Source organism: Neovison vison, chromosome 1 (genome assembly GCF_020171115.1).
Source record: "Neovison vison isolate M4711 chromosome 1, ASM_NN_V1, whole genome shotgun sequence".
Lineage (NCBI taxonomy): Eukaryota > Metazoa > Chordata > Mammalia > Carnivora > Mustelidae > Neogale > Neogale vison.
Window position 1 is genome coordinate 199,062,879 of NC_058091.1, and position 22,148 is coordinate 199,085,026.

The 22,148-nt window shown below is 35.9% G+C and overlaps 1 protein-coding gene across 2 annotated transcripts in view; it reads left to right on the plus strand.

The window, feature by feature from the left end:
- The window catches only part of FAM172A (family with sequence similarity 172 member A), a 434,833-nt gene that overhangs the window by 32,600 nt on the left and 380,085 nt on the right, over positions 1–22,148 (plus strand). The window contains exons 2-4 of one of the 2 annotated variants that reach the window (XM_044265562.1): positions 3,031–3,154; positions 13,235–13,336; positions 17,804–17,904. In XM_044265562.1, coding sequence (XP_044121497.1) covers positions 3,049–3,154; positions 13,235–13,336; positions 17,804–17,904 — 309 coding nt within the window. In that variant the 5' untranslated portion in view covers positions 3,031–3,048. The remainder of the gene's footprint in view (positions 1–3,030; positions 3,155–13,234; positions 13,337–17,803; positions 17,905–22,148) is intronic. The other variant, XM_044265569.1, reaches the window with a different exon arrangement.

Below are 22,148 nucleotides of genomic sequence, written 5' to 3' on the forward strand. Positions count from 1 at the left end.
TGTGTGTGCTGAGAACTTTTAAGATCTACTCTCTTAGCAACTTCCAAGTATGCAATGCCAGATTGTTAATTGCAGTCACTATGCTGTACACTAGGTCTCTAGAACTTTAAACTGTGAATCTTGAAAATTACTCTAGCACCAAAAATATTTTATAATTTCATTCATTAAAACAGTCACAATGAAATAATAGTATAAACTGTTCTGTTTAGAAATCAGACAATTTGGAGCCAATGAAATATAACCTAACTGCTTGTATTTAGAGGAAATACTGAGTTGGCAGAGGGATATAGTAAGTAATGTAAGAAGTCCCTATAGAGAGTTAATTTAATTGTGAAATTGTTAACAGAGAGCAATGCGTGGGATCTCTCATTATAAACATTTCTCTTCAATTTCTGCTATAGGATGGTGAATAATAGGGAGTTGCTTGGTAAAACCTGTACACAAACTTGTGGGACTTGACAGATAAGACTGATTCCTGCATATGAATAGATAAACCTTGGAACTATTTTTTTTAATTGTTTTTTTATAAGATTTTATTTATTTATTTGATAGAGATGACAAGTAGGCAGAGAGGCAGGCAGGAATACAGGCAGAGAGACAGGAGGAAGCGGGCTCTCCATGGAGCAGAGAGCCCGATGCGGGGCTCCATCCCAGGACCCCGGGATCATGACCTGAGCCGAAGGCAGAGGCTTTAACCCACTGAGCCACCCAGGCACCCAGAACTATTTTTTTTATGTGATGTAATTATCAGTCTAGGTCTGATATATTTTATGTGATGTAATTATCAGTCTAGGTCTTATATATTTTATAAGTAGCTATTTAACAGTTTGTTTTGGTAGCTAGAGAGTTAAGCTACCACCTGGGCCACGCGTGACCTTGTTCTTTTAACTCACCGCTGCACCCTGCTGTCTTATACATCACCTACCATACAAACTGCTATAGTTTCTTGAAGTAATATAGACACATTTTTGTCATATACTTTATAGAGTTTTCAGTTACTTGTTTACAGAAGAAACAACTTCTTTCCTGTTAAGTAAGAATGCCTTCCCAGTCAAAAATATTCTCATATTTTAGTTATTCATATTAGGAAACCTCCATTGACAAACAGCATTACTGCTAGTAATAACAATGATGAGCTATACATACCTACTGTAATACTAATTCTCAACCACTATTACTTGAGCTACATTTTATAAATGAGTAAACTGAAGATTTTGGATATTAAGTGTCTTGTCCCTGGCCACAGAGCTATTATTAAATGATGAAGCTGTGATACATTTATAACAATTAAAAAATATGTAAGCCAGCATACATTGAGCACTTAATTATACACATCAGTTACTATGCAAAATATTTTACATTTAGCCTCACTGTAACAATATGAGGGAAACATGGTTATCATTGCCATTTTTCATATTTGAAAATAAGGGACAGAGAAGTTAAATAACTTTTCAAGGGTACGTGTAGTTAATGGTGAAGCCAGAAGGTCTTCCTCTTATACCACCTCCCAAACCTACAGTTAGAATTGAGATAAGGGCAATATGATTTATGACTGTTTGGAACATTAATGGTTTAAAATTTCAGTATTAGTTTTTTTTTTTAAGATTTTATTTATTTATTTGGCATAGAGAGAGAAATAGCACAATTAGGCAGGGTGGCAGGCAGAGGGAGAGGGAGAAGCAGGCTCCATGCTGAGCAGAGAGCCCAGGACTCTAGGATCATGACCTGAGCCAAAGGCAGATGCTTAACCAACTGAAGCATCCAGGTGCCCCTCTGTATTCATTTTTTTCAAGTATTTTCTGCTGTACTCTGTTGATTATGAAAATGCCTCAGTTTGTAAAGATAATTATAAAATATCCCTTTGAATGGAAACTGAAGTTTGTTTTGTGGATAGCAAATAAATTGGGTTCCTCGATCAGAGGAATATTCAGTCTCATTTATTGTGATCATGAATGTGGTTTTTATATAATTTCATTAACAGTTATGGATTGACTAAATTAGTTTAATTATTTTCTATTGTATGTGTTGCATTTCTCTCTTTTAAACTTTAGGAATAGTGATTTTCTTTTTTTGTCTTCATGGGCATCCTGGGGAAAACCATTCATTTATAGTATAAATGTCTTCCCTTTGGCCAAAATAGAGCAGAATTAGATTTTTAATAAATCATAATTTTATATCATCATTATTTACTGGGGTGCCATTTATAGAGTATGGCTTCTGGACATTGAATTTGGCATAGTTTCATTTTTGAAAGGGCTAATTTTTTTCCCTTAAAGTTGTATTTTGAATTACACTAGAGGTAACTTAGAGTTGCTTTATGTAACTTTTTTTTTTAAAGATTATTTATTTATTTATTTGACAGAGAGAGAGAGAGAGAGAGAGAGAGATCACAAGTAGGCAGAGAGGCAGGCAGAGAGAGAGAGGAGGAAGCAGGCTCCCTGCTGAGCAGGGAGCCCTATGCGGGACTCGATCCCAGGACCCTGAGATCATGACCTGAGCTGAAGGCAGCAGCTTAACCCACTGAGCCACCCAGGTGCCCGCTTTATGTAACTCTTAAGTTCTTTATTTATCTTTCTCCTTCCGACTGTCTTTTCTGGGAGGAAGGCATTCTGATCTTGTAACTGGCACATGCTTATAGTTTATTTTAAAAGAAATTTCAGGCTTTTGGAACTACCTGAAGATATTTTAAAAAAAAATTAGATGATAGAGAACTAAACTTAAATAGGGAGTTTAGTCAGTGACTTTAGGTATCTGTAAGTTTGGTATCTGTGTTTGGTGACATGAGAGATATAAAGATGACAAAAAGTTGATACCTCTATCCTGGGGCTTGTAATCTGTTAGCTGACCCAGACAAATACATAAATAACTATAATGCAAGGCAGGCTATGATAAGTACTGTGGTATAGGCAACATCAAAGTGCAGTGGGAAATCAGAATAGAGAGATTAATCCCAACTGGGAGGATCTAGGAAGTTCTCATGGAGTAGGTAGGATTGAGTAGAGCTTAATTTATTGCTTTCATTCATTCTAGACTGTCTTCTGAAGATTGATGTCTATTTCCTTGAGCTCTTTAATTTTGTTGCCAGTTTGGATAAGCATGGCACAAATCCAGCAGGGAGGTCCAGATGAAAAAGAAAAGACTACTGCACTGAAAGGTACATACTTATTTTGCTTTTTCAGGTATTTTCATTGTGCCTAATGAAGGCATAGGAATATTTAGGTGATCTTCCATTCATTTCAGTTCTAAAATAAGAATGTGAGTTTTTATCCATCTGTAATGGATTAACAACTGTTTCAGTATCTGAGATGGAGTATGTACTTAGTAAATAAATCACAAAATCATGTAATTTTATAACTAAGAATTCATATCCCTTTTCTTATCCAAAGTTGTATATTTAATGCTAAAACTAACATTAGGTCTCTTGAGTTAAGACTATTGCCTTTATCATATTTTTTTTTATCAGAATGTCATGCTAGGCTAGGATAATGATCTGCCTAATAATCCAGTATTCTATCTTTGTGGCATTAATTAGGGGTATTTTTTGAAAGGTTCGCCATGTTAACACCTCGGAGGGAATTTACCCTAGACATTCTTTGGGAATTTTGAGTTCTAGACTTTTTTAAGTCTGCAGTCTAAAAGAATTTTACTCCTAAAATAAGTGTGCTTTGTTGAACTGAAAGATCTCTTCAACGGATTTTCTTAAAGTTAAGATGCCAACTATGCCAGATAATGAGTCTCTTTACTTGTTCAGTGTAGAATCTTTGTGGTCTCTACGGTGCTTTGCAGGTAATGCCACAGGCCATCTTGACTGCAGCCATTTTTCTGAATCCCTCAATCCTGTCCTGTCCTGTTTTATGAGGCTGGATGATAAAGATACCTCAAGAATCTCTCCTCTACCTTTTATCTCTTCATGAAAGCCTGAAGCATATATATGATAATATAGCCAGTTTCTTAGCTCACAATTTGCCTCATCACGTCTCTGCTTTTAGAGCTGATGTTCTATCAAGGGGATGGTATAACTAGCCCTTACCTTCAAATATGGGAAATGGCTAAGAGCATTGCTTTCTCCTGACAAATGTGAGAGATGATGATGTGTTGGGTTAGGATGGTAACAAAAGAGGATGATGACAGATTCTGTTTATGTTTTGAAGGAAGAGATTAGATGATTTTCTGTTGGATTAGACATGGATGTTAGAGGAGAAATCAAGAAAAATTTGAAGGTTCTTGGCCTAAAAAGCTCTAAGATAGATGCTATGTATTAGATTAAAAAAACTGCAAAACTCAAGTTATGGTGATAATAGTGAAAAGCAAGAGTTAGATTTTAGACATATTAAATATTAAACTGAGATGTCACTTAAATGGGAAGGTAAAGAAGTTGAGTATGGAGTTTGGGAGAGCATTTGGGTTAGAGATAAAAAAATTTTAGGAATCATTAGCATGGAGGTAATATTTAAAGGACCAGAGCTCCTAATTGAGATCACCAGGGATGTCAGTATAGACAGAAAAGAAGAGATCTGTAAATTGAGCCCTGATGCATCTCAACTCTAGGGTTAGGAAGATGAAGAGGAACCAGCAAAAGAAGCTGAAAATGAATTTCTAGTAAAATAGTCTGAGAACCAAGAGCAAGAGAGAGATCCTGAACGCCAAATGAAGAAAATGGGAGTAACTCATTCAGTCATAATAATGATTCAGGTTAGACGAGGACTGAGAAATTACTTTTAGATTTGACGATGTAGTGGTCGTTGGTGATCATCACAAAGAGCTGTTTTCACAGATTGGTGGAAATGAAAGCTACATGGGAGAGTTTCCATAGAAAATGGAAAGAGAGGAATTGGAGAAAGCTGGAAATTCTGTAAAAGGTTTTAGTGTATGCTTGTATGCTGCTGGAAATGACTAGCACTCTCAAAATAATGGCTGATTTAGGAAGGAGGTGAAGGAATGTCTGTATTTCCTTCTAAATAGACTCACTGGGTTTCCTAGATAGATTTTTGTGCATCTTCAGCCTTACTTGATCATGTAAAAATTACATTTTCCAAATAGTCGTTCCAATTTACACTTTCTCAAGCAATGTATAAGAGTTTGCATAGATTTTTTAGATTTTAGAGCTACTAGATGTATGTAAAAAGAGTGTGAATAGGGTCTAAAGGTGATATTGCCTGGATTCAAACAGGTTTTTCTGATTACCATGAACTAGCTACTTAGCTTCTCTGAATCTTTTAATTCATTGGTACTATAGCAATAAAAAGCCTGATACACGTGAGCTTCTAACAATTAATGAAGGAGTTAAATTAGAAATAATAGAAAATAAAGTGACAGTGCATAGCAAAGTATATTTAGAACAAATTGTCAAACTGAATTAAACTTTATCTTTAGAGAAGTCTACTTATCAGTTTTAACTTTTATGGATTATGCTTTTAGTGTCATGTTTGTGCATCCTTTGCCTAACCCTGGTTTATGAAGATTTTCTCCTGTGTTTTCTTCTAAAAGTTTTATAATTTTAGATTTTACGTTATGATACATTTTGAGTTAATTTTTATAGAAGGTAGGAGATCTAAGTCAAGGTGGGTGTTTGGTTGGTTAGTTGGTTTTGGGGGGCCTGTTAATGTCTATTTGCACCAGCACCATTTGTGAAAAGGACTGTCTTTCCACCATGGAATTACTTCTTCCATCTTTGTCAAAAATGAATTGGTTATATTTGGGTGGCCTTATTTTGGGTTCTTTCTTTTGCTGCATGGATCTGTGTCTATCTCTTCTTTAATATCACACTCAATTGATTACTAGTATATCTTAAACATGAGTAGAGTGATTCTTCCCATTTTATTCCTTTTCAAAATTGTGTAGCTATTAACTATTCTAGGTTGTTTGCTCTTCCATATAAATTTTAGAGTAAAATTATATCTGCAAAAAAATATACTGAGATTTTGATAAGAATTATATTTAAACCTATAGATGAATATGGCGACAATTGACATCTTTATTGCATCTTTCAGTCCATGACCTGGTATGGCTCTTATTTGTTTAAATCTTCAATGTCCTTCATGAGCATTTTGTAATTTTCAACATGTAAGTTGTAAACATTTGTTCTTATACTTAAGATTTAATTATTTTTTTAAATTTTTAAAAATGATTTTATTTATTTATTTGAGAGAGAGAGAGAGAGAGAGAGCATGAGAGGAGAGAGGTCAGCAGGAGAAGCAGACTCCCTGCCAAGCAGGGAGTCTGATGTGGGACTCGATCTCAGGACTCCAGGATCATGACCTGAGCTGAAGGCAGTCACTTAACCAACTGAGTCAACCAGGTGCCCCCTAAGATTTAATTATTTAGAGTGACTGTAAACAGTGTTGTGTTCTTAATTTCAGTTGCCACATGTTAACTGATAATTTATGGAAATATAATCAAGTTTTACGTGTTGATATTATATCTTATGAGTTTCCTAAAGTCATTTAATAGTTCAAGGAATTTTGGAGGTAGATTCCTTGATAATTTCTATGTAAACCATCATGTCATTTGCGCTTTGGACAGTATGCCTTTTATTCCCTTTCTTGCCTTTTTTGTACTTACTAGGATTCCTAATACTCTGTTGAATGAGAATAGTGAGAAAATGGACATTCTTTCCTTGTTCACTAGGGGTGATAGTGAATGGTGATACTCCCATTTTATCCCTTTATTTTTAGACCTGTAAATTATGGCTATGTTAGAAATAGCACCATATATTGGACACTGATTCTGAGTATGTACAGCCTTCTGAAGAATCTTGCTCAGCCCAGCAAGGTTCTATCACCTTGGTGGCACCGTAATCTTTAAAAGGCCATTTCACCATTCTCTCAAACTAGCTGTTTCAGGATAGTGGGGAAAGTGGTAAGAGCATTGAATTTCATGAGCATGGGACCATTGCTGCAGTTCTTTTGCTGTGAAGTAAGTTCCTTGATCAGAAGCACTGCTATGTGGAATACCATGATAAGGCATTTTGTAACTCCACGAGCAGTAGATACAGTAGAAGTATTACATGTGGGGAAGACAAATCATATTCAGAGGAAGTGTCTATTCCAGTAAGAACAAAAGGTTGCTTCTTTCCTGATGGAAGTGGTCTGATGTAATCCACTGTGACCAGGTAGCTGACTGATCACTTACAGGAACGATGCCATATTGGCGACTAAGTGGTGTTCTTTCCTGCTGGCAGATTGGACAATCAGTCCAGGTTGTGGCCAGGTTGGCTTTGGTGAGTGTAAGTTCATATTGATAAGCCCATGCATAACAACCATCTCTGCCACCATGGCCACTTTGTTCATGAGCCCATTGGGCAACGATGGGTGGCTGGGGAGAGAGGCTAACTGGTCTCCACAGGCGTCATCTTATCCACTTGATTATTAATATCTTACTCTTTTGAGGTCACTTTTTGGTGAGCGTTAATTTGGAACACAGATTTCTTTCACTTCTTTTTCCTTTTCAGAGGGGACTTACTCACATAACTCTTTCCCAGATTTTCTTGGTACCAGTTTTTCAATCCAGGTCCTTGGTACCAGTTTTCCTTCCAGGTCCATGACCTTCCATTGTTCCATACCCTTAATATTTATTCCCACACATGTTCTCTGGATTTCTATCTGTATAAATTAGAAAAACCAGGTAGTTCTTTTGTTGTGCTGGGTGTCGTGTACCTCCTTATGAGTCACACTTTATACCTCACCTTTAGTGGCCTGCTATGACTGGAGTATAGTTGAAAGTCTAGATGCAAAGAGGGCTTTGGGCTGTGGGTCCTGAAGAGAATCCACTTATTTATTTATTTATTGAGAGAGAGAGAGAGAGAACAAGCAAGGGGGAGGGGAAGAGACAAGACGGAGAGAGGGAGAAGATTGCCCTCTGAGCAGGGAGCTCAATGTGAGACTTGATCACAGGACCCTGATATCATGACCTGAGCTGAATGAAATTAGACACTTAACCCACCGAGCCACCCAGGTGCCCCAAGAATCAGCTTTGGCTTGCCTGGCAACAGCCTCAGGGGAGGGCATGACAGTTTCCTTAAACAGAGGTTTAATTTTCCCAGACTAAGGTAGAGAGACTGCTTCTACTGAGGGTGGGAAAGCTTCCTTTGACAGAGTGGTCAGAATTTAGAGAGTCATTGTCCTCAACTGCATTCCATTCCAATTTGCAGGACCCCATTCTTTCCCAGTCACTGTCCTCTCTTTAACAGTGTACTGCTGTGAGGCTGGTAGTTCTGCTCACATTATAATTCAGCTGGTTGCAGGATGAGCTTGTGTTTGATTTTTAACAATCTCTTCCGCTATAAGAGATCAGAGTTACCTTCAGGACACACTTAGAAAATTAGAGGTTATTTATGATGTGCTTGAGCTGAGAATTTGAATTCTGAATTTGTCTATTTTTTCCACTTCCTTGTCCAGTGACCTTAGGAGCAACCAACCAATTACATTATGTTAGTTTTCCAAAAGTGTTGGAAAATATCATATACATATTCATCCAGATTCAAATGTCAATCTCATCCCGAAACACCTTCACAGGCACACTCAGAGGAAAGTTTAACCAAATATCTGGGCACTGCATGGCTTAGTTAAGTCGACACATAAAATTAACCATCACACCATTCCTCTGTCTTTGGACACTTGAGTTGTTTCTTGGCTATTGTGAATAATGCTGCTATGAACATGAGTGTACAAATAATCTGTTTAAGCCTTTGTTTTCATTTCTTTGGGTGTCAAGTGGTATTTTTATCCAAGTATTGTATATGCTTAGTTGAAGTTTAGAATTCTAGTTGCTGAGTCACTTTAATTACCAGAGGCATGTTTTAGAAAAAACACTTGTGTTACATCTGATGCATATTTAAATTATATGGATTCAGTCATACTGTATTTTATAGGTGAATGAAGGTATTTTTAATGGAAACGTTTTATTATACTTGATTTTTGCCTAATCCACTGCCTTTGAAACTCAGTCTCTATGTAAAATGCAACTTATAGTATTGCTTTCTTTTTAAAAAGCAGAAAAAATAATTTCTGACATTTTCTTTCTACATGTCTTCTCAGTGCTAATGAAATAAAATATCCATATCTAGTTCTTTTGTTAATAGAAGAGAAGTTTAAGGAATGCCTATTTTATTTAGTTTTCATTTTGTCCTTCATAGGAACATTTCAAGCAGGGCAAAAGCATATTTCTATATTCCTAACTTTATTCTTCATAAGGTAAGGAAGAGCAGGGTTAGAATATTTTAGGGTTGATATGGCACATAGAGTAAGTATGGTGATTTTGAAAGAGCATTGAGTTAGGTATTGGAAACTACATCTATTCCATTAATCCCCCTGTACTATTAAGGTATAATTTCGGACAAGCCATTTTTTCTCTCTGAGCTCATTTTCTCATCTGAAAGACGGTGAAGGTGATAATACATGCTACTGTTCTATAGGGTTGTGACGATCAAGTGAGATAAAGTATGTGAAAACCTTAAATTGGTATGTAGATGTTAGGTGGCATTTTATGATCTGAACTGATAGACAAAGCGGCTGTTAGACATAATATATCTGCTTAAAAATTAGATGGTTGCTGTGTATCTGATTAAAAGGTTTCTAAGTTTGAACTGTAAATGACTATAGTGAAGGAACCTCAGCTCATTGGAAAGAATTTTCAAGCCACTCCAAGCCATTTTTGCTATTAAAAAAGTCAGTTTTGCACAGAAGTACATGGTGTTCAGATATTCACCAATGAATTAGAAATTTGTCGGCCTGTATCCCTTTGTTAGCCCATTATGCATATTATGTGACATTTCCATTTTACTGGAGAATTTGCAAACATTTTTTATTTTGAATTTTGAAGATGCTGTATTTTTATGTGAGTCGAGGTTTATTGGGTGTGGCAGTTTGAAGAGCACTAAAAAATTATTTTTTTGATGGCTTGTCTTTATGTCCTACAGAAAGAGACTAGAGACTAGAGGTAGAAAAACTACTTTTTTCTTTGGCATATTTTGATGTTCCATACAGATGGATTTGTTGTATTTCTGTAAGACAGAAATAAAGTGTTTCTTCTGAGATAGTTCTTTTGTAGAAAAAGGGACTGGCTTGCTTTATTACGTATCCTAGGAGCTGGTTTCTCTTCAGGAACTTGAGTTAGAATGCAAAAATATCAAAACCTGAACTTTTTTTTTTTAAGATTTTATTTATTTATTTGACAGAGAGAAATATCACAGGTAGGCAGAGAATCAGGCAGAGAGAGTGGGGGAAGTAGGCTCCCTGCTGAGCAGAGAGCCCAATGTGGGGCTCGATCCCAGGACCCTGAGATCATGATCTGAGCCAAAGGCAGAGGCTTAACCCACTGAGCCACCCAAGTGCCCTGAAACCTAAACTTTTTAAAAAATATCTTTTCTTTGGAACAATAAATTTGAAGTTTATCTTTTTGTTTTTTGAGGTCTGATATAACTCTGATGACATATAGTGAGAATTTTCCCTCATTCTATAATAAGAGCCTAAAAGGTATCATTAAATACTTGTTGACAGACTGATTCTAGCCTGTGGCAGGGAAAAGATAAGCCTAGAACAAGCATTTTGTGGTAACACAAAATAGGGAAATATTTAAAAAAACAAAAAATAAGAGCATGTCAAACAGTTATAGAAGCCAGCTGGAAGAGCTTATAGCCATGGCCATTGCTGGAACAATTTGAGCAACAAAATAAATGATGTAGTATTTATTATAACCCAAATTATATAATAAATATCCCTGATTCTATACTGATAAAAGATTGAATAAATGTGTAAATGGAGAAAGAGAGACAAAAATTCATACAAAGAATTACAAATAATGTATATAGATATTCTTTGTTCCACAAGGCAGAGCACAGCTCTACTTTTCTTCCTTGAATGTGGGCTAGACTTACTCACTTCCAAGGAATAGATTATAGAAAAGGAAAAAATAGCGATCATAGTTGAGAAGTCTGGCAGACATTGCCTTAGCCAGCTGATGGAGATTAACATCCCCAGTGATATACCATGGATATCATGTTCCCTTTGATATGATGTGATAAGAGGGGGGTTTACGTCTGTGTATTCTTCTAAAAACCTGTAACCCTGGTCTAATCACAAAATGAAAAAAAAATCATATACACCTAATTTGAGGGTCATTCTGCAAAATACCTAACCAATATTCCCCAAAAGAGTCATGATCATAGAAAAGAGACAAAGAGTGGAATCTGTCACAGGCAAGAGGAGACTGCTAGACATGACAACTGTATGTGGGGTGGTGTTCTGGATGGGATCCTGGAATGGAAAATGGACCTTAAGAGGAAAACGGATGAATAATTTCTGGGCTTAGTTCATAGGAACGTACAGATGTTGGTTTCTTCACTTTCACAAATGTACCCTGGTAATGTAGGATGTTTTATTTTTATTTTGTTTAGTTTTTTTAAAATTTTTTTACTGTGTTATGTTAGTCGCCATACAGTATATCATTAGTGTTTGATAGAGTGTTCCATAATTCATTGTTTGCGCATAACACCCAGTACTCCGTGGAATCTCTGCCCTTCTTAATACCCATAAGCAGGTTCATCCATCCCTCCACCTCCCTCCCTTCTGAAATCCTCCATTTGTTCCTGAGTCCCCAGTCTATCATGGTTCATCTCCCATTCTGATTTCTCCCCCTTTGTTTTTCCCTTCTCCTAATGTCCTCCCACACTATTCCTTATGTTCCCCAAGTCGGTGAAACCATATCATGATTGACTTTCTCTCCGCTTGACTTACTTCACTCAACATACTCTCCTCCAGTCCCATCCATGTTGATGCAGAAGTTGCGTATTCATCCTTTTTGATAGCTGAGTAATACTCCATTATGTATATGGACCCCCATCTTCTTTATCCATTCATCTGTGGAAGGGCATCTTGGCTTTTTCCACATTTTGGCTATTGTGGACATTGCTGCTATGAACATTGGGGTGCATATAGCCCCTCTTTTTACTACATCTGTATCTTTGGGGTAGATACCCAGTAGTGCAATTGCCAGGTCATAGGGTAGCTCTATTTTTAATTTTTTGAGGAACCTCCACACTGTTTTCCAAAGTGGCTGTCCGACCAACAATGTATGAGGGTTTCCCTTTCTCCACAACTTCTCCAACATTTGTTGTTTCTTGCCCTTTTAATTCTGGCCATTCTGACTGGTGTAAGTGATATCACAATGTGGTTTTAAATTTTTTTTTAAAGATTTTATTTATTTATTTGACAGAGAGAAATCACAAGTAGACAGAGAGGCAGGCAGAGAGAGAGAGGAGGAAGCAGGCTCCCTGCTGAGCAGAGAGCCCGATGCGGGACTCGATCCCAGGACCCTGAGATCATGACCTGAGCCGAAGGCAGCGGCTTAACCCACTGAGCCACCCAGGCGCCCCTGGTTTTGATTTGAATTTCTCTAATGGCTAATGATGATGAACTCTTTTTCATGTGTCTATTAGCCATTTGTATATCTTCTTTGGAGAAGTGTCTGCTCATGTCTTCCATCCATTTCCTGACTTGATGTCTGTTTTTTAGGTGTTAACAATAGGGGAAACTGGGTAGAGGACATAAAGGCACTATCTGTATTTTCTTTCAACATTTCTATAACTCCAGAATTATTTCAAAATATTTGTTTATTTAAAATATTTAAATTTAATATTTATTTAAAAATTTATTTATGTATTTTAAAAAATTTATTTATTTAAAAATCTTTGTTGAGAGTATTTTTATTGTATGGAAATCAAATGCTTTGTGTTAACCACATTTTCTCTGGTGAGCCTGTTGTATTTTATTATTGTGATTTTTTCCTATAAAATAGAATAATGTTTTATATTACCCCATTTAAATTTGTAATTTTCCTTATTCATAAATGGTAGTTTCATCTTTATGTAAGATTTAGTGATTGTTTAAATGACCTGAAACTTTTGAAACTATAGATGGAGGTTAGTGAGATACAAATTAATAACTGAATATTTTGAGGAGAAGAAGTTAATAATTTACTACAGTGGTACATAGGATCTAAAATTGTGATTGTTTTGGGACTTGATGATTTTGAAAGTGCTTTTGATATTGTCATGATATAGCACTTAGGGAACTTAAAATTTTAAAAACATTATCTATAAGGCTACTCATATAAAGTAATCTAGTAGAACAAAAGGATGCTTAAAATAATCAAAAATACAATCTCTATTATTAACTTTGTTATTAAAATATAACTTATTAAGAAAATCAATGTTAATGCATTTCATATTCTTTTCTAGATTTATTATCTAGGATTGATTTGGATGAACTAATGAAAAAAGATGAACCACCTCTTGATTTTCCTGATACCCTGGAAGGATTTGAATATGCTTTTAATGAAAGTAAGTGTTTGCTCATACAAGATTTATTTATCATGCTAATAGAATCATAGGACAGATATTATTAATCATAGCACAGATATTATTCACTATTTTTATTTGCCAATTAGAATGTTTTATGTATTTCATTTAAGAAATAATGACTTACCCCTTCATGGTGAAATTTTTCACTCAAGGAAAAGAACCAAATTGTAATTTTCTGTAATTGTCAAATCACTTAAACCAATGGACATGAATTTGATGTGACTTAACGTATTTCAGCCCAGAGCTTTCAACTCTCAGGCATCCAGTTGGAACTCCAATTATATTATGTAGAAAGATACTACTTTTTCACATATTTGAAAGGAAATGGCTAGCAGTTATCATCTATGATGATATTTTAAAGCCTAATACTCAGTTTTCCATGATTTTTTTCAGGCAACATCCTCATTTTTAAAAATTTATTTTATTTTTTTAAGATTATTTATTTATTTGAGAGAGAGTGAGAGTAAGAATGAGAGTAGAGAGACAGAGAGGGAGAAGCAGACTGTCTGCTGAGCAGAGAGCCTGGTATGAGGCTCGATCCCAGGACCCTGAAATCATGATCAGAGCCAAAGGCTGATGTTTAACTGAATGAGCCACCCAGGCATCCTGCCTATTTTAAAATTTATTAATTAAATTCTAAATAAGAAAGACTTTCCACTTGGGGTTTGGAAGAACATACCATAAGTTACAAGGATGTTTCTAGAACAAAGAATTACGATTGATTGAATTAATAACATACTATTAAACATTTGAAGAGTACTAGTGTTACAGGCTTGGTAGAGTTTAAGTTGTAGGTTTCTGTTTGTTGCTCCACATCAACTAAATTGGTGATTTGCTACCATTATGGTAGTGGATATCCCTTAATAATAACACTTACATGTGTCAGAATCTATAGTGACAGTCTCTGTGTACTAGAAGATTAATTGATTTTAAACATGATATTAGAAACTTTGATCTCTTATCTGATGTTAATTTTCATGCTTTTAATAAAGGATATCTTAATGCCAAGATATATATGATATATATATTGTTTATGATATAAATATATGTATTGTTATGATATAAATATATATATTGTTATGAGATATATATATAGTTTTACTGACCTAGCTAGCCAGGTGCTCCAGAAGTAATAAACTTTTATCTTTCCCTTTCTTATCAGATACATACAGACATCTTTTCCTCGCTTCTACACCCTTGAATGTACTTACCTTGCATTCACACTAATGTGATACCTATATCTTTGCATACACATACACCTTTTCATGTATGTATACCTCAAATGTGTGTGCATCCTTGCACATGCCTACCATTTATTTTATAAGTATCTTGGACATTGTCTTGCATAAACACAGACTAATAGTATTAAGGAGAAATGCTTGAATTCTAAGGAGAGAATGTCACTTTTAAGGATCTGTTTTTAGCTTGATACGGTTCACCTTTGAATTTGGGTTAATGGTGAATATTTTTTCAAAGAGGTGAGAATTTGGAGATAGGAAACTAGGTCTCAATACTAAACCCCTAAAAAGGTAATTCTAACTTAGTGTCTTTTGGGACTTCTTTTTTAATTTTATGATAACAAGAACTCTTACAAAAGGTTTGGAATTAAACTTTCATTACCTGATTGAAGAAATTTCTAATTTTTCTTAAAGGATTTTAAAGTAGTTGGATAAAAGAATTTGGATACAAATTTTATTCTAAGCCAGACAATTTGTAACAAAGGGGAAGAGATTGTTTTTACCTGTATCAGATTTATACCTTATTCTTTAAAATCACTGTGCCTTTTTGTTTTTAAGATTTTATTTATTTATTTGACAAAGAGAGATAACAAGTAGGCAGAGAAGCAGGCAGAGAGAGAGAGAGAGAGAGAGAGAGAGGAGGAAGCAGGCTTCCTGCTGAGCAGAGAGCCTGATGCAGGATTTGATCCCAGGACTCTGAGATCATGACCTGAGCCCAAGGCAGAGGCTTAACCCACTGAGCCACCCAGGCACCCCTTCTGTGCCTTTTCAAATACATCTTGTGTTTCCCATTGCTGTAATCATTTAAGGCCCACCTCAAATGTCCTTGCTGATGAAGAAGTTGAAGGCTTTTCCCCTTTTACCCTCACCTACACTCCCTCTGCTCTGGTGCAGTATTATGAAAGAGCACACTTTTAGATCACTAGAAAAAGTAATTGAACTTGTGGCAGACCATTTGAGTTTGAATATCATCTTCTATAGTACCTGGCATTTATTGAACTCTTAATACATGCCAGGAAGTATTGTAAATACTTTGAACTTATTAATTCATTTAGGCAAGTGGTAGCCTCTTTGAGGTCCTGCACTCCATAACAAATCTGATAAACTATATGCATACATTTCCTAGAATAGCACACATTTTAGATATACATGTGAAACTTTACAGCTGATTTTAGGGTACCCTAAGCTAAAATGGACTAAATCAGACCTTTGACAGTCACTGGAGTCCAAACCTTTGAGAAATGCCATATTTACAAATAAAAATATAACCCAAGTGATCCAGACATTTTTCCTGGATAAGAGTGCTCACTTTCTTTGCCTCTTAACCTTTTCACTTTTAACAGTAATGGTAATAGGTGGCTATTTTAATAGGTCCCATTTTCCTAAAGAACCCAAAAAAGAGTGTTCTATGTAGTGATCCAACACAGTGTCTCATGTTGAGAGTATTAAAAACTTTACAGATGGGGCGCCTGGGTGGCTCAGTGGGTTAAGCCGCTGCCTTCGGCTCAGGTCATGATCTCAGGGTCCTGGGATCGAGTCCCACATCGGGCTCTCTGCTCAGCGGGGAGCCTGTTTCCTCCTCTCTCTCTCTGTCTGCCTGCTTATGATCTCTCTCTGTCAAATAAATAAATAAAATCTTTAAAAAAAAAAACTTTACAGATAAGGATTAGCCCTTGTTTTGCATATTTAAAAAGACAGTTTTATATGTGGTGAAATTGATTCATAAAAATAGTGAAGTAGTTTTACTTGAAGTAGTATTTTTCCAGGGTTCAGTTTTAGTGCCATACATTCCTTTCAACTTTTTGTCCACTCCTGCCCTCGTTGAATAAAAATCAAATACTAAGTTCCACTCTGCATGTCATGTCCCTCTTTGGTCTCTAAACCCTTTCTTGTGCCTCACTGCTCTTAGCATAAAGTCCAGACCCAGTAGTTGAAGTCTTCTGCTTTTTGATCCCAACATGTTCTCCAGTGTTCTGCAGTTTGGCTCAGTACTTCGTTTTGTTTCTGTTAAAATGGATTGTTCACTATTACTTGAGCGTTCTGTCCATTTTTCACATTTTGTCTAAATTGCTAGGTAGAGGCAGGGGAGAATAGGTTAAAGTAATTGGCCTGTGGTCTCTCTCCTGATCACCAGCAGCACACTTCTGGGACAGAAAGAACACAGGTGGCCTGGCCTTTTCTTCTTAAAAACATCCTGATAATGTAATCTTTTAGTGAATATAGGCCAATGTTTGCTAGGAGCAGAGTGTTTATCTACAGAATACTTTGAACGGGTGACTGGTTTCGGCTTGCTTATGGTAAACAAGCATAATCTGTGGATATTTGAAGTATATTTCTGTGAAGGATATCACAGAAGCAGTACCACTCTCTGGCACATAAAACTGAAGTATTTTGTGACCAAATGCTCACCAATGTATGAGGTAACCTTTTCGCCTCTCATTGAGACTTCACCTGCTCTGGACCAGAGAGTGCTGCCAGTAAGAGTGAAGGACCTGGGAGGAAATGCCTAGGCTGTCCCAGACTTCTTCTTTTCTTTGCCTGTGCCTCTTGATTGCTTATTGCCTTGTTATTATTAGCAAAGTTATTATCAGTAAAATCTCTGAATTGAATGTGTCTGATTTGACAGTCCAAATCGATGTTGGCTCACTGCTTTTCTCCAGTGTTCATTTGAAATCTTAACCATACTTTAGGCCTAGTTGAGAAATCTCCCTGGAACCTCTGAAACTATTCTAACCTATAAGGGTCTTCCTCTTCCATTTTTCCAAACTCATTTTAGTCTTTATTATCTACATGAATTGCCTGTGGCAGTTTTTAGATTGTTGACTTAACTTCATTCTTGTTTACCTTCCTAAAAAGTTGCTTAACTTTTGGATATTTATGCTTTTAATCCTCCTCTAGCCTCTAAGCTTAGACACTGAGACCTTGTTCATAGTTGTAGCTAGCCATGATCCTTATATATTATAGTCCCTCACATGTTGTTAATTTGCTTTAGAGAAATGAAAGTCAAAAGGCACAGCATTTGAGTAGTTGAGGGCATTCTTTTATAGTACTTAGATGTTTGCATCATGTTGATATCTGAAGGAAAAATGCAAAGAAAAAAATGAAACTTCTGAGGAAGTTATTTTAAAATTTTATCAGATGTTATTTATTTTTCATATTATTATAAATATACTCTGAATCATAGCAATACTGTTTGTTTATCTTCTAGAGGGACAGTTAAGACACATAAAAACTGGGGAACCGTTTGTTTTTAACTACCAAGAAGATTTGCACAGATGGAACCAGAAAAGATATGAAGCTCTAGGAGAGGTATGGTCATATATTAAACTTCACACTCTTTTTTTTTTTTTTTTTTCCAGTTTTGAAGAGTCAGAATAAAGGTTTTGAAGCTAAGGCAGCTCATGAAGTCTTTCGTTAAAAAAAATTTTAAAAATTGTTGGTTTTTTTTGTTTGTTTATTTCAATGGTTATGTTTGAAACATATTCTCAAGGTTTATGTTTTTATGTAAACCTGTCCTTCCCATGACCTTAATATTTTGTAGTGAGTCATTACATCAGAAGACAAATTCATGATGAATTTTATCTTTTAAATGTTTTTAAGAGGTTGAATCCTCTGCTATGCCAGGGGAATAAGTGTTCTTCTAAGTGGTTATCTTAAAAAAAAAAAAAAAAAAGAGTTACTTATGTTAATTATATGAAGTGATGAGTATGTTAATTGTATTAATCTTGTTTATCATTCTGCAATGTGTATATATATCAAATCATCACAGTTATTCCTCAATAAAGGTAAAAAAAATTCTTACTTATGTGAAGAAGGTTGGTATTTGCTTGGCTAATAAAGTGTGTCTAACCTACTTACCTTTGACTTGATGAAGGATGAGGCCTTGTGAGCATTTAGTTTCCTCACACAGTACCATTGTGAGGAACCCTTGAAAATGGCATTTGTCATTAAGGTGAATGTTCTGTTGAAGCCAAAAGTTTTACTCATCCTATGTCATGTTAAATAATTTTAATAAAATGCACATGGAGTGGAGGGGTGCCTGGGTGGCTCAATGGGTTAAAGCCTCTGCCTTTGGCTCAGGTCATGATCCCGGGGTCCTGGGATCTAGCCCCACATGGGGCTCTCTGCTCAGCAGGGAGCCTGCTTCCTCCTCTCTCTCTGCCTGCCTCTTCTGCCTGCTTGTGATCTCTGTCTGTCAAATTAATAAACAAAATCCTAAAAAAAAAAATAATAAAATGCACATGGACACATTTGTTTAGGGTGATAATACATACTACTTCAGTTATTTAAGGAAAAGCTAAAGTTCCTATATTCCTGTTTTGATTCTTTAAAAACTAGTCAGAATGAATTACTTGATTAAACAGCAGCATAAAGAATATATGAAACTTAGTTTATCTTTGCTGGAAGACAGTTCTCCATGAATTACATTTCCACATGTGTCTGAGCAAAGGCGTTGACAGCTTTTGGTGTGGACTATCTTTTCAAGGGTGTTTGTGTAGGAAACAGCTTGGAAGACAGAGCTTGTGTCTTCCTCCAAGGGAGAGAACAGATTTGTTTGCTCTTCAGGAAAATGCTCTTCCCGTCCGCCACTAGTGACAAAGAATGGGCAGGTTTGCGTAACCCCCTTACAAGATTGAGTTTCATAAATTTTGAGGTTCCTTAGCTATGATGCAGTCCCACTGTGTGCTTAGCCTCTATATTTAGCCTGTCCATATTGCCTCTTTAGGACTTGAAGGACAAAAGAAAGAGATGAAAATAAGCTTATGCTGCTTGCTGAATACCTTGAGTAATAAAGTCTTTTGTCTCTGACATAGAAATCTAGTGTCTTTTGGCAATATCCATGAAATAGTAGCAGGCTAACTTGTTAGCTGGCAAAGAGAATAAAATCTCAGGCCCTTCAGTGTTCTTGACATTTTTCGCTAGCATTTGTAACTTAAGTTTAATTAATGCCCTGAATAATTTCTGCTGCACATGAGCTATTCCCATTCCCCATAAGTGAATTATTTATATGCTGCAGGCTAGTAGTATGTTGATTCTAGGAATATCTGTAGTATATGACCTTACAGAATAACTGGGGATATTTGTTTTGTTTTGTTTTTAAATGGGGCTTACAGTTTACTCCTTTCCATGAGCCATGCATATTTGTTTACTTGGACAGGTGCTGTTCTCTAAACAAACTTTGCCTTTTTTGTCATCTGCATCTTTTTCACCCTTAACCTATATCCCCTAGCATTATCTCTGTCAGAATTTAGCAACTGTATCTTATTAGATTGTCCATGTACAAGTTATTAGATTGTCCATGTACAAGTGATTCCTTTCTCCTAGATCTCCTATCTTATATTCTTTGGACATATGGATTGTCACATGTTTGATTTTTGGTAGATCTTACTCTATGATAAAGTATTATGAAGTTTCACTTTAATGATTATATATAGATAGAGATAAAATATTCTGCATTATCTAGATTTTCCACCTCCTGTGCCTGCATTCACATTTGTGTTCGTGATCAAGCTGGCCCCAAATGATCACCCCAAATCACAGGATTTATTCTGTAGTGCAGTGTGTCTCAAATTTAGATCAGTAGACCCCTGAGCTTCAAGTACCAATCCCATTTACTTCCCAATATATTTATCAAAAGTACATAACCTTCTAACATAAAACTGTCACAACAAAAGATCCAAAGATTAGAGAAGGGAAGTCTGGTTGTTAGCATTTGGTTCCCTACCATCTTGCTTTTCATGTCTTGTTTGAAATACTTGTGTTTTTATTTTTTATTCCTCTGAATTCGGGTACACCATGAAATACTTATTTTCAGTCTCACTGCTGAAGGTTGACTATTAATTTAATTTCTTTTCCTACATTTTAGTTTTGAGATATATAAATTCTAGTTAAATATGCATAATGACACAATTTTCACTATTGTAAATTTGTTTGGTGTTCTTTATGGTAGGATTTAATAATGGATAGGTGGACCTATCTTTTTGTCCATTTTCCTTACTTTCTTTTTCTGAGCTGTGTCTTCCAGTTAGTTTAACCACCTTACTGTCCTTCGTTCATACCTTATACTTTTATCTCATACCGTTTTCTGTCTTTGAAATGCCCTTGCTCCCTTGTTCATGATACTCCTATCTCTACCTGCCTTCAGGTTTTGGCTTTCATATCTGCTAGGAAGCCTTCTCTCATCTCCTCTACCACTCTTTTTTTTTCTTTTTCTCAATTTCCTTTCTTTTCATTCTCTTTTTCGGCCTATCTTGCCTTCTTTTGAGAATGAGTTAAGGTGGGCCCCTGGGTGGCTCATTCGGTTAAGCGGCTGTCTTTGGCTCAGGTCCTGATCCTGGGGTCCTGGGATCGAGTTTCACATTGGGCTCCATGCTCAGTGGAGAGCCTGCTTCTCCCTCTCCCTCTTCCTGCCGCTCTGCCTGCCACTCTGCCTACTTTGCTCTCTCTTTATCAAATAAATAAATAAAATCTTTAAAAAAAAAAAGGAGAACGATTTAAGGTGACCTTAAATATGAATATTCCACTTAGCCAGATTAAAAATTAAGTAAAAATAATAAAATAGAATTTAAACAATGTTAGTAAATTAAGAGCATGAGTTTGTTTTCTTTCTCTTTAAGATACTTTACACTGTATTACAATATTTTTTTATTTTTTTTAAGATTTTATTTTATTTATTTGACAGACAGAGATCACAAGTAGGCAGAGAGGCAGGCAGAGAGGGGGAAGCAGGCTCTCCGCTGAGCAGAGAGCCCAATACCGTGCTCGATCCCAGGACCCTGAGATCATGACCTGAGCTAAAGGCAGAGGCTTAACCCACTGAGCCACCCAGGCGCCCCTACAATATTTTTTAATGAATATCTTTTGGCAATTGGGGGCAATTTTCTGTATTCTTATGGTACTTGTTGAATAGTAAATGAGTGCTATACAAATATATAAACTATAAATTCTAGACCTATGTATTTTAGGAAATTTCTTAATTTTAGGAATTTGAGCATGAAGATAATACTTACTTATTGAACGGAAAATGACATGCTAATGATGATTTTCCCATTTGTAGAACTAAACAATTTTCAATTACTTTACTCTAATTCCCATTTAATTTCTAAGAGTTTCAGACAATTATGGCTTTGCAGATAAAAATTATTTGATTAAAAGTCATCTGTCTGTATTTATGGCATGTTTTGTTGGAAAATTTTTATTCTTCATGGTCAAACTCTAGACTGAATCCGCTGTAATTCAGAAAATAGAAGTTCTTCTGTAACTGCCTAAATTTCCTAAAAAACAAAGTTTTGCATTTATATTTTGGAAATAATTTAATACTTTGTCTTACCAGTGAGGTTGCTAGTTGCAGTAAGTGAGAGCTTGTAGAAAGCATTTCATCACGTCCTGGACACAGAAGTACTGATAAACCTCCTTTCTCCTCATTGATGGGTAGGGTAGAATTCAGAAGATACTACAAATTTGAGTTTATTGCCTAGGAGCCTGCCTTAATAAATAGCTTCTGATGACTGAAGTTTTAAGGAAACAGATTCTGGCTTTGGCCGACAATCTAA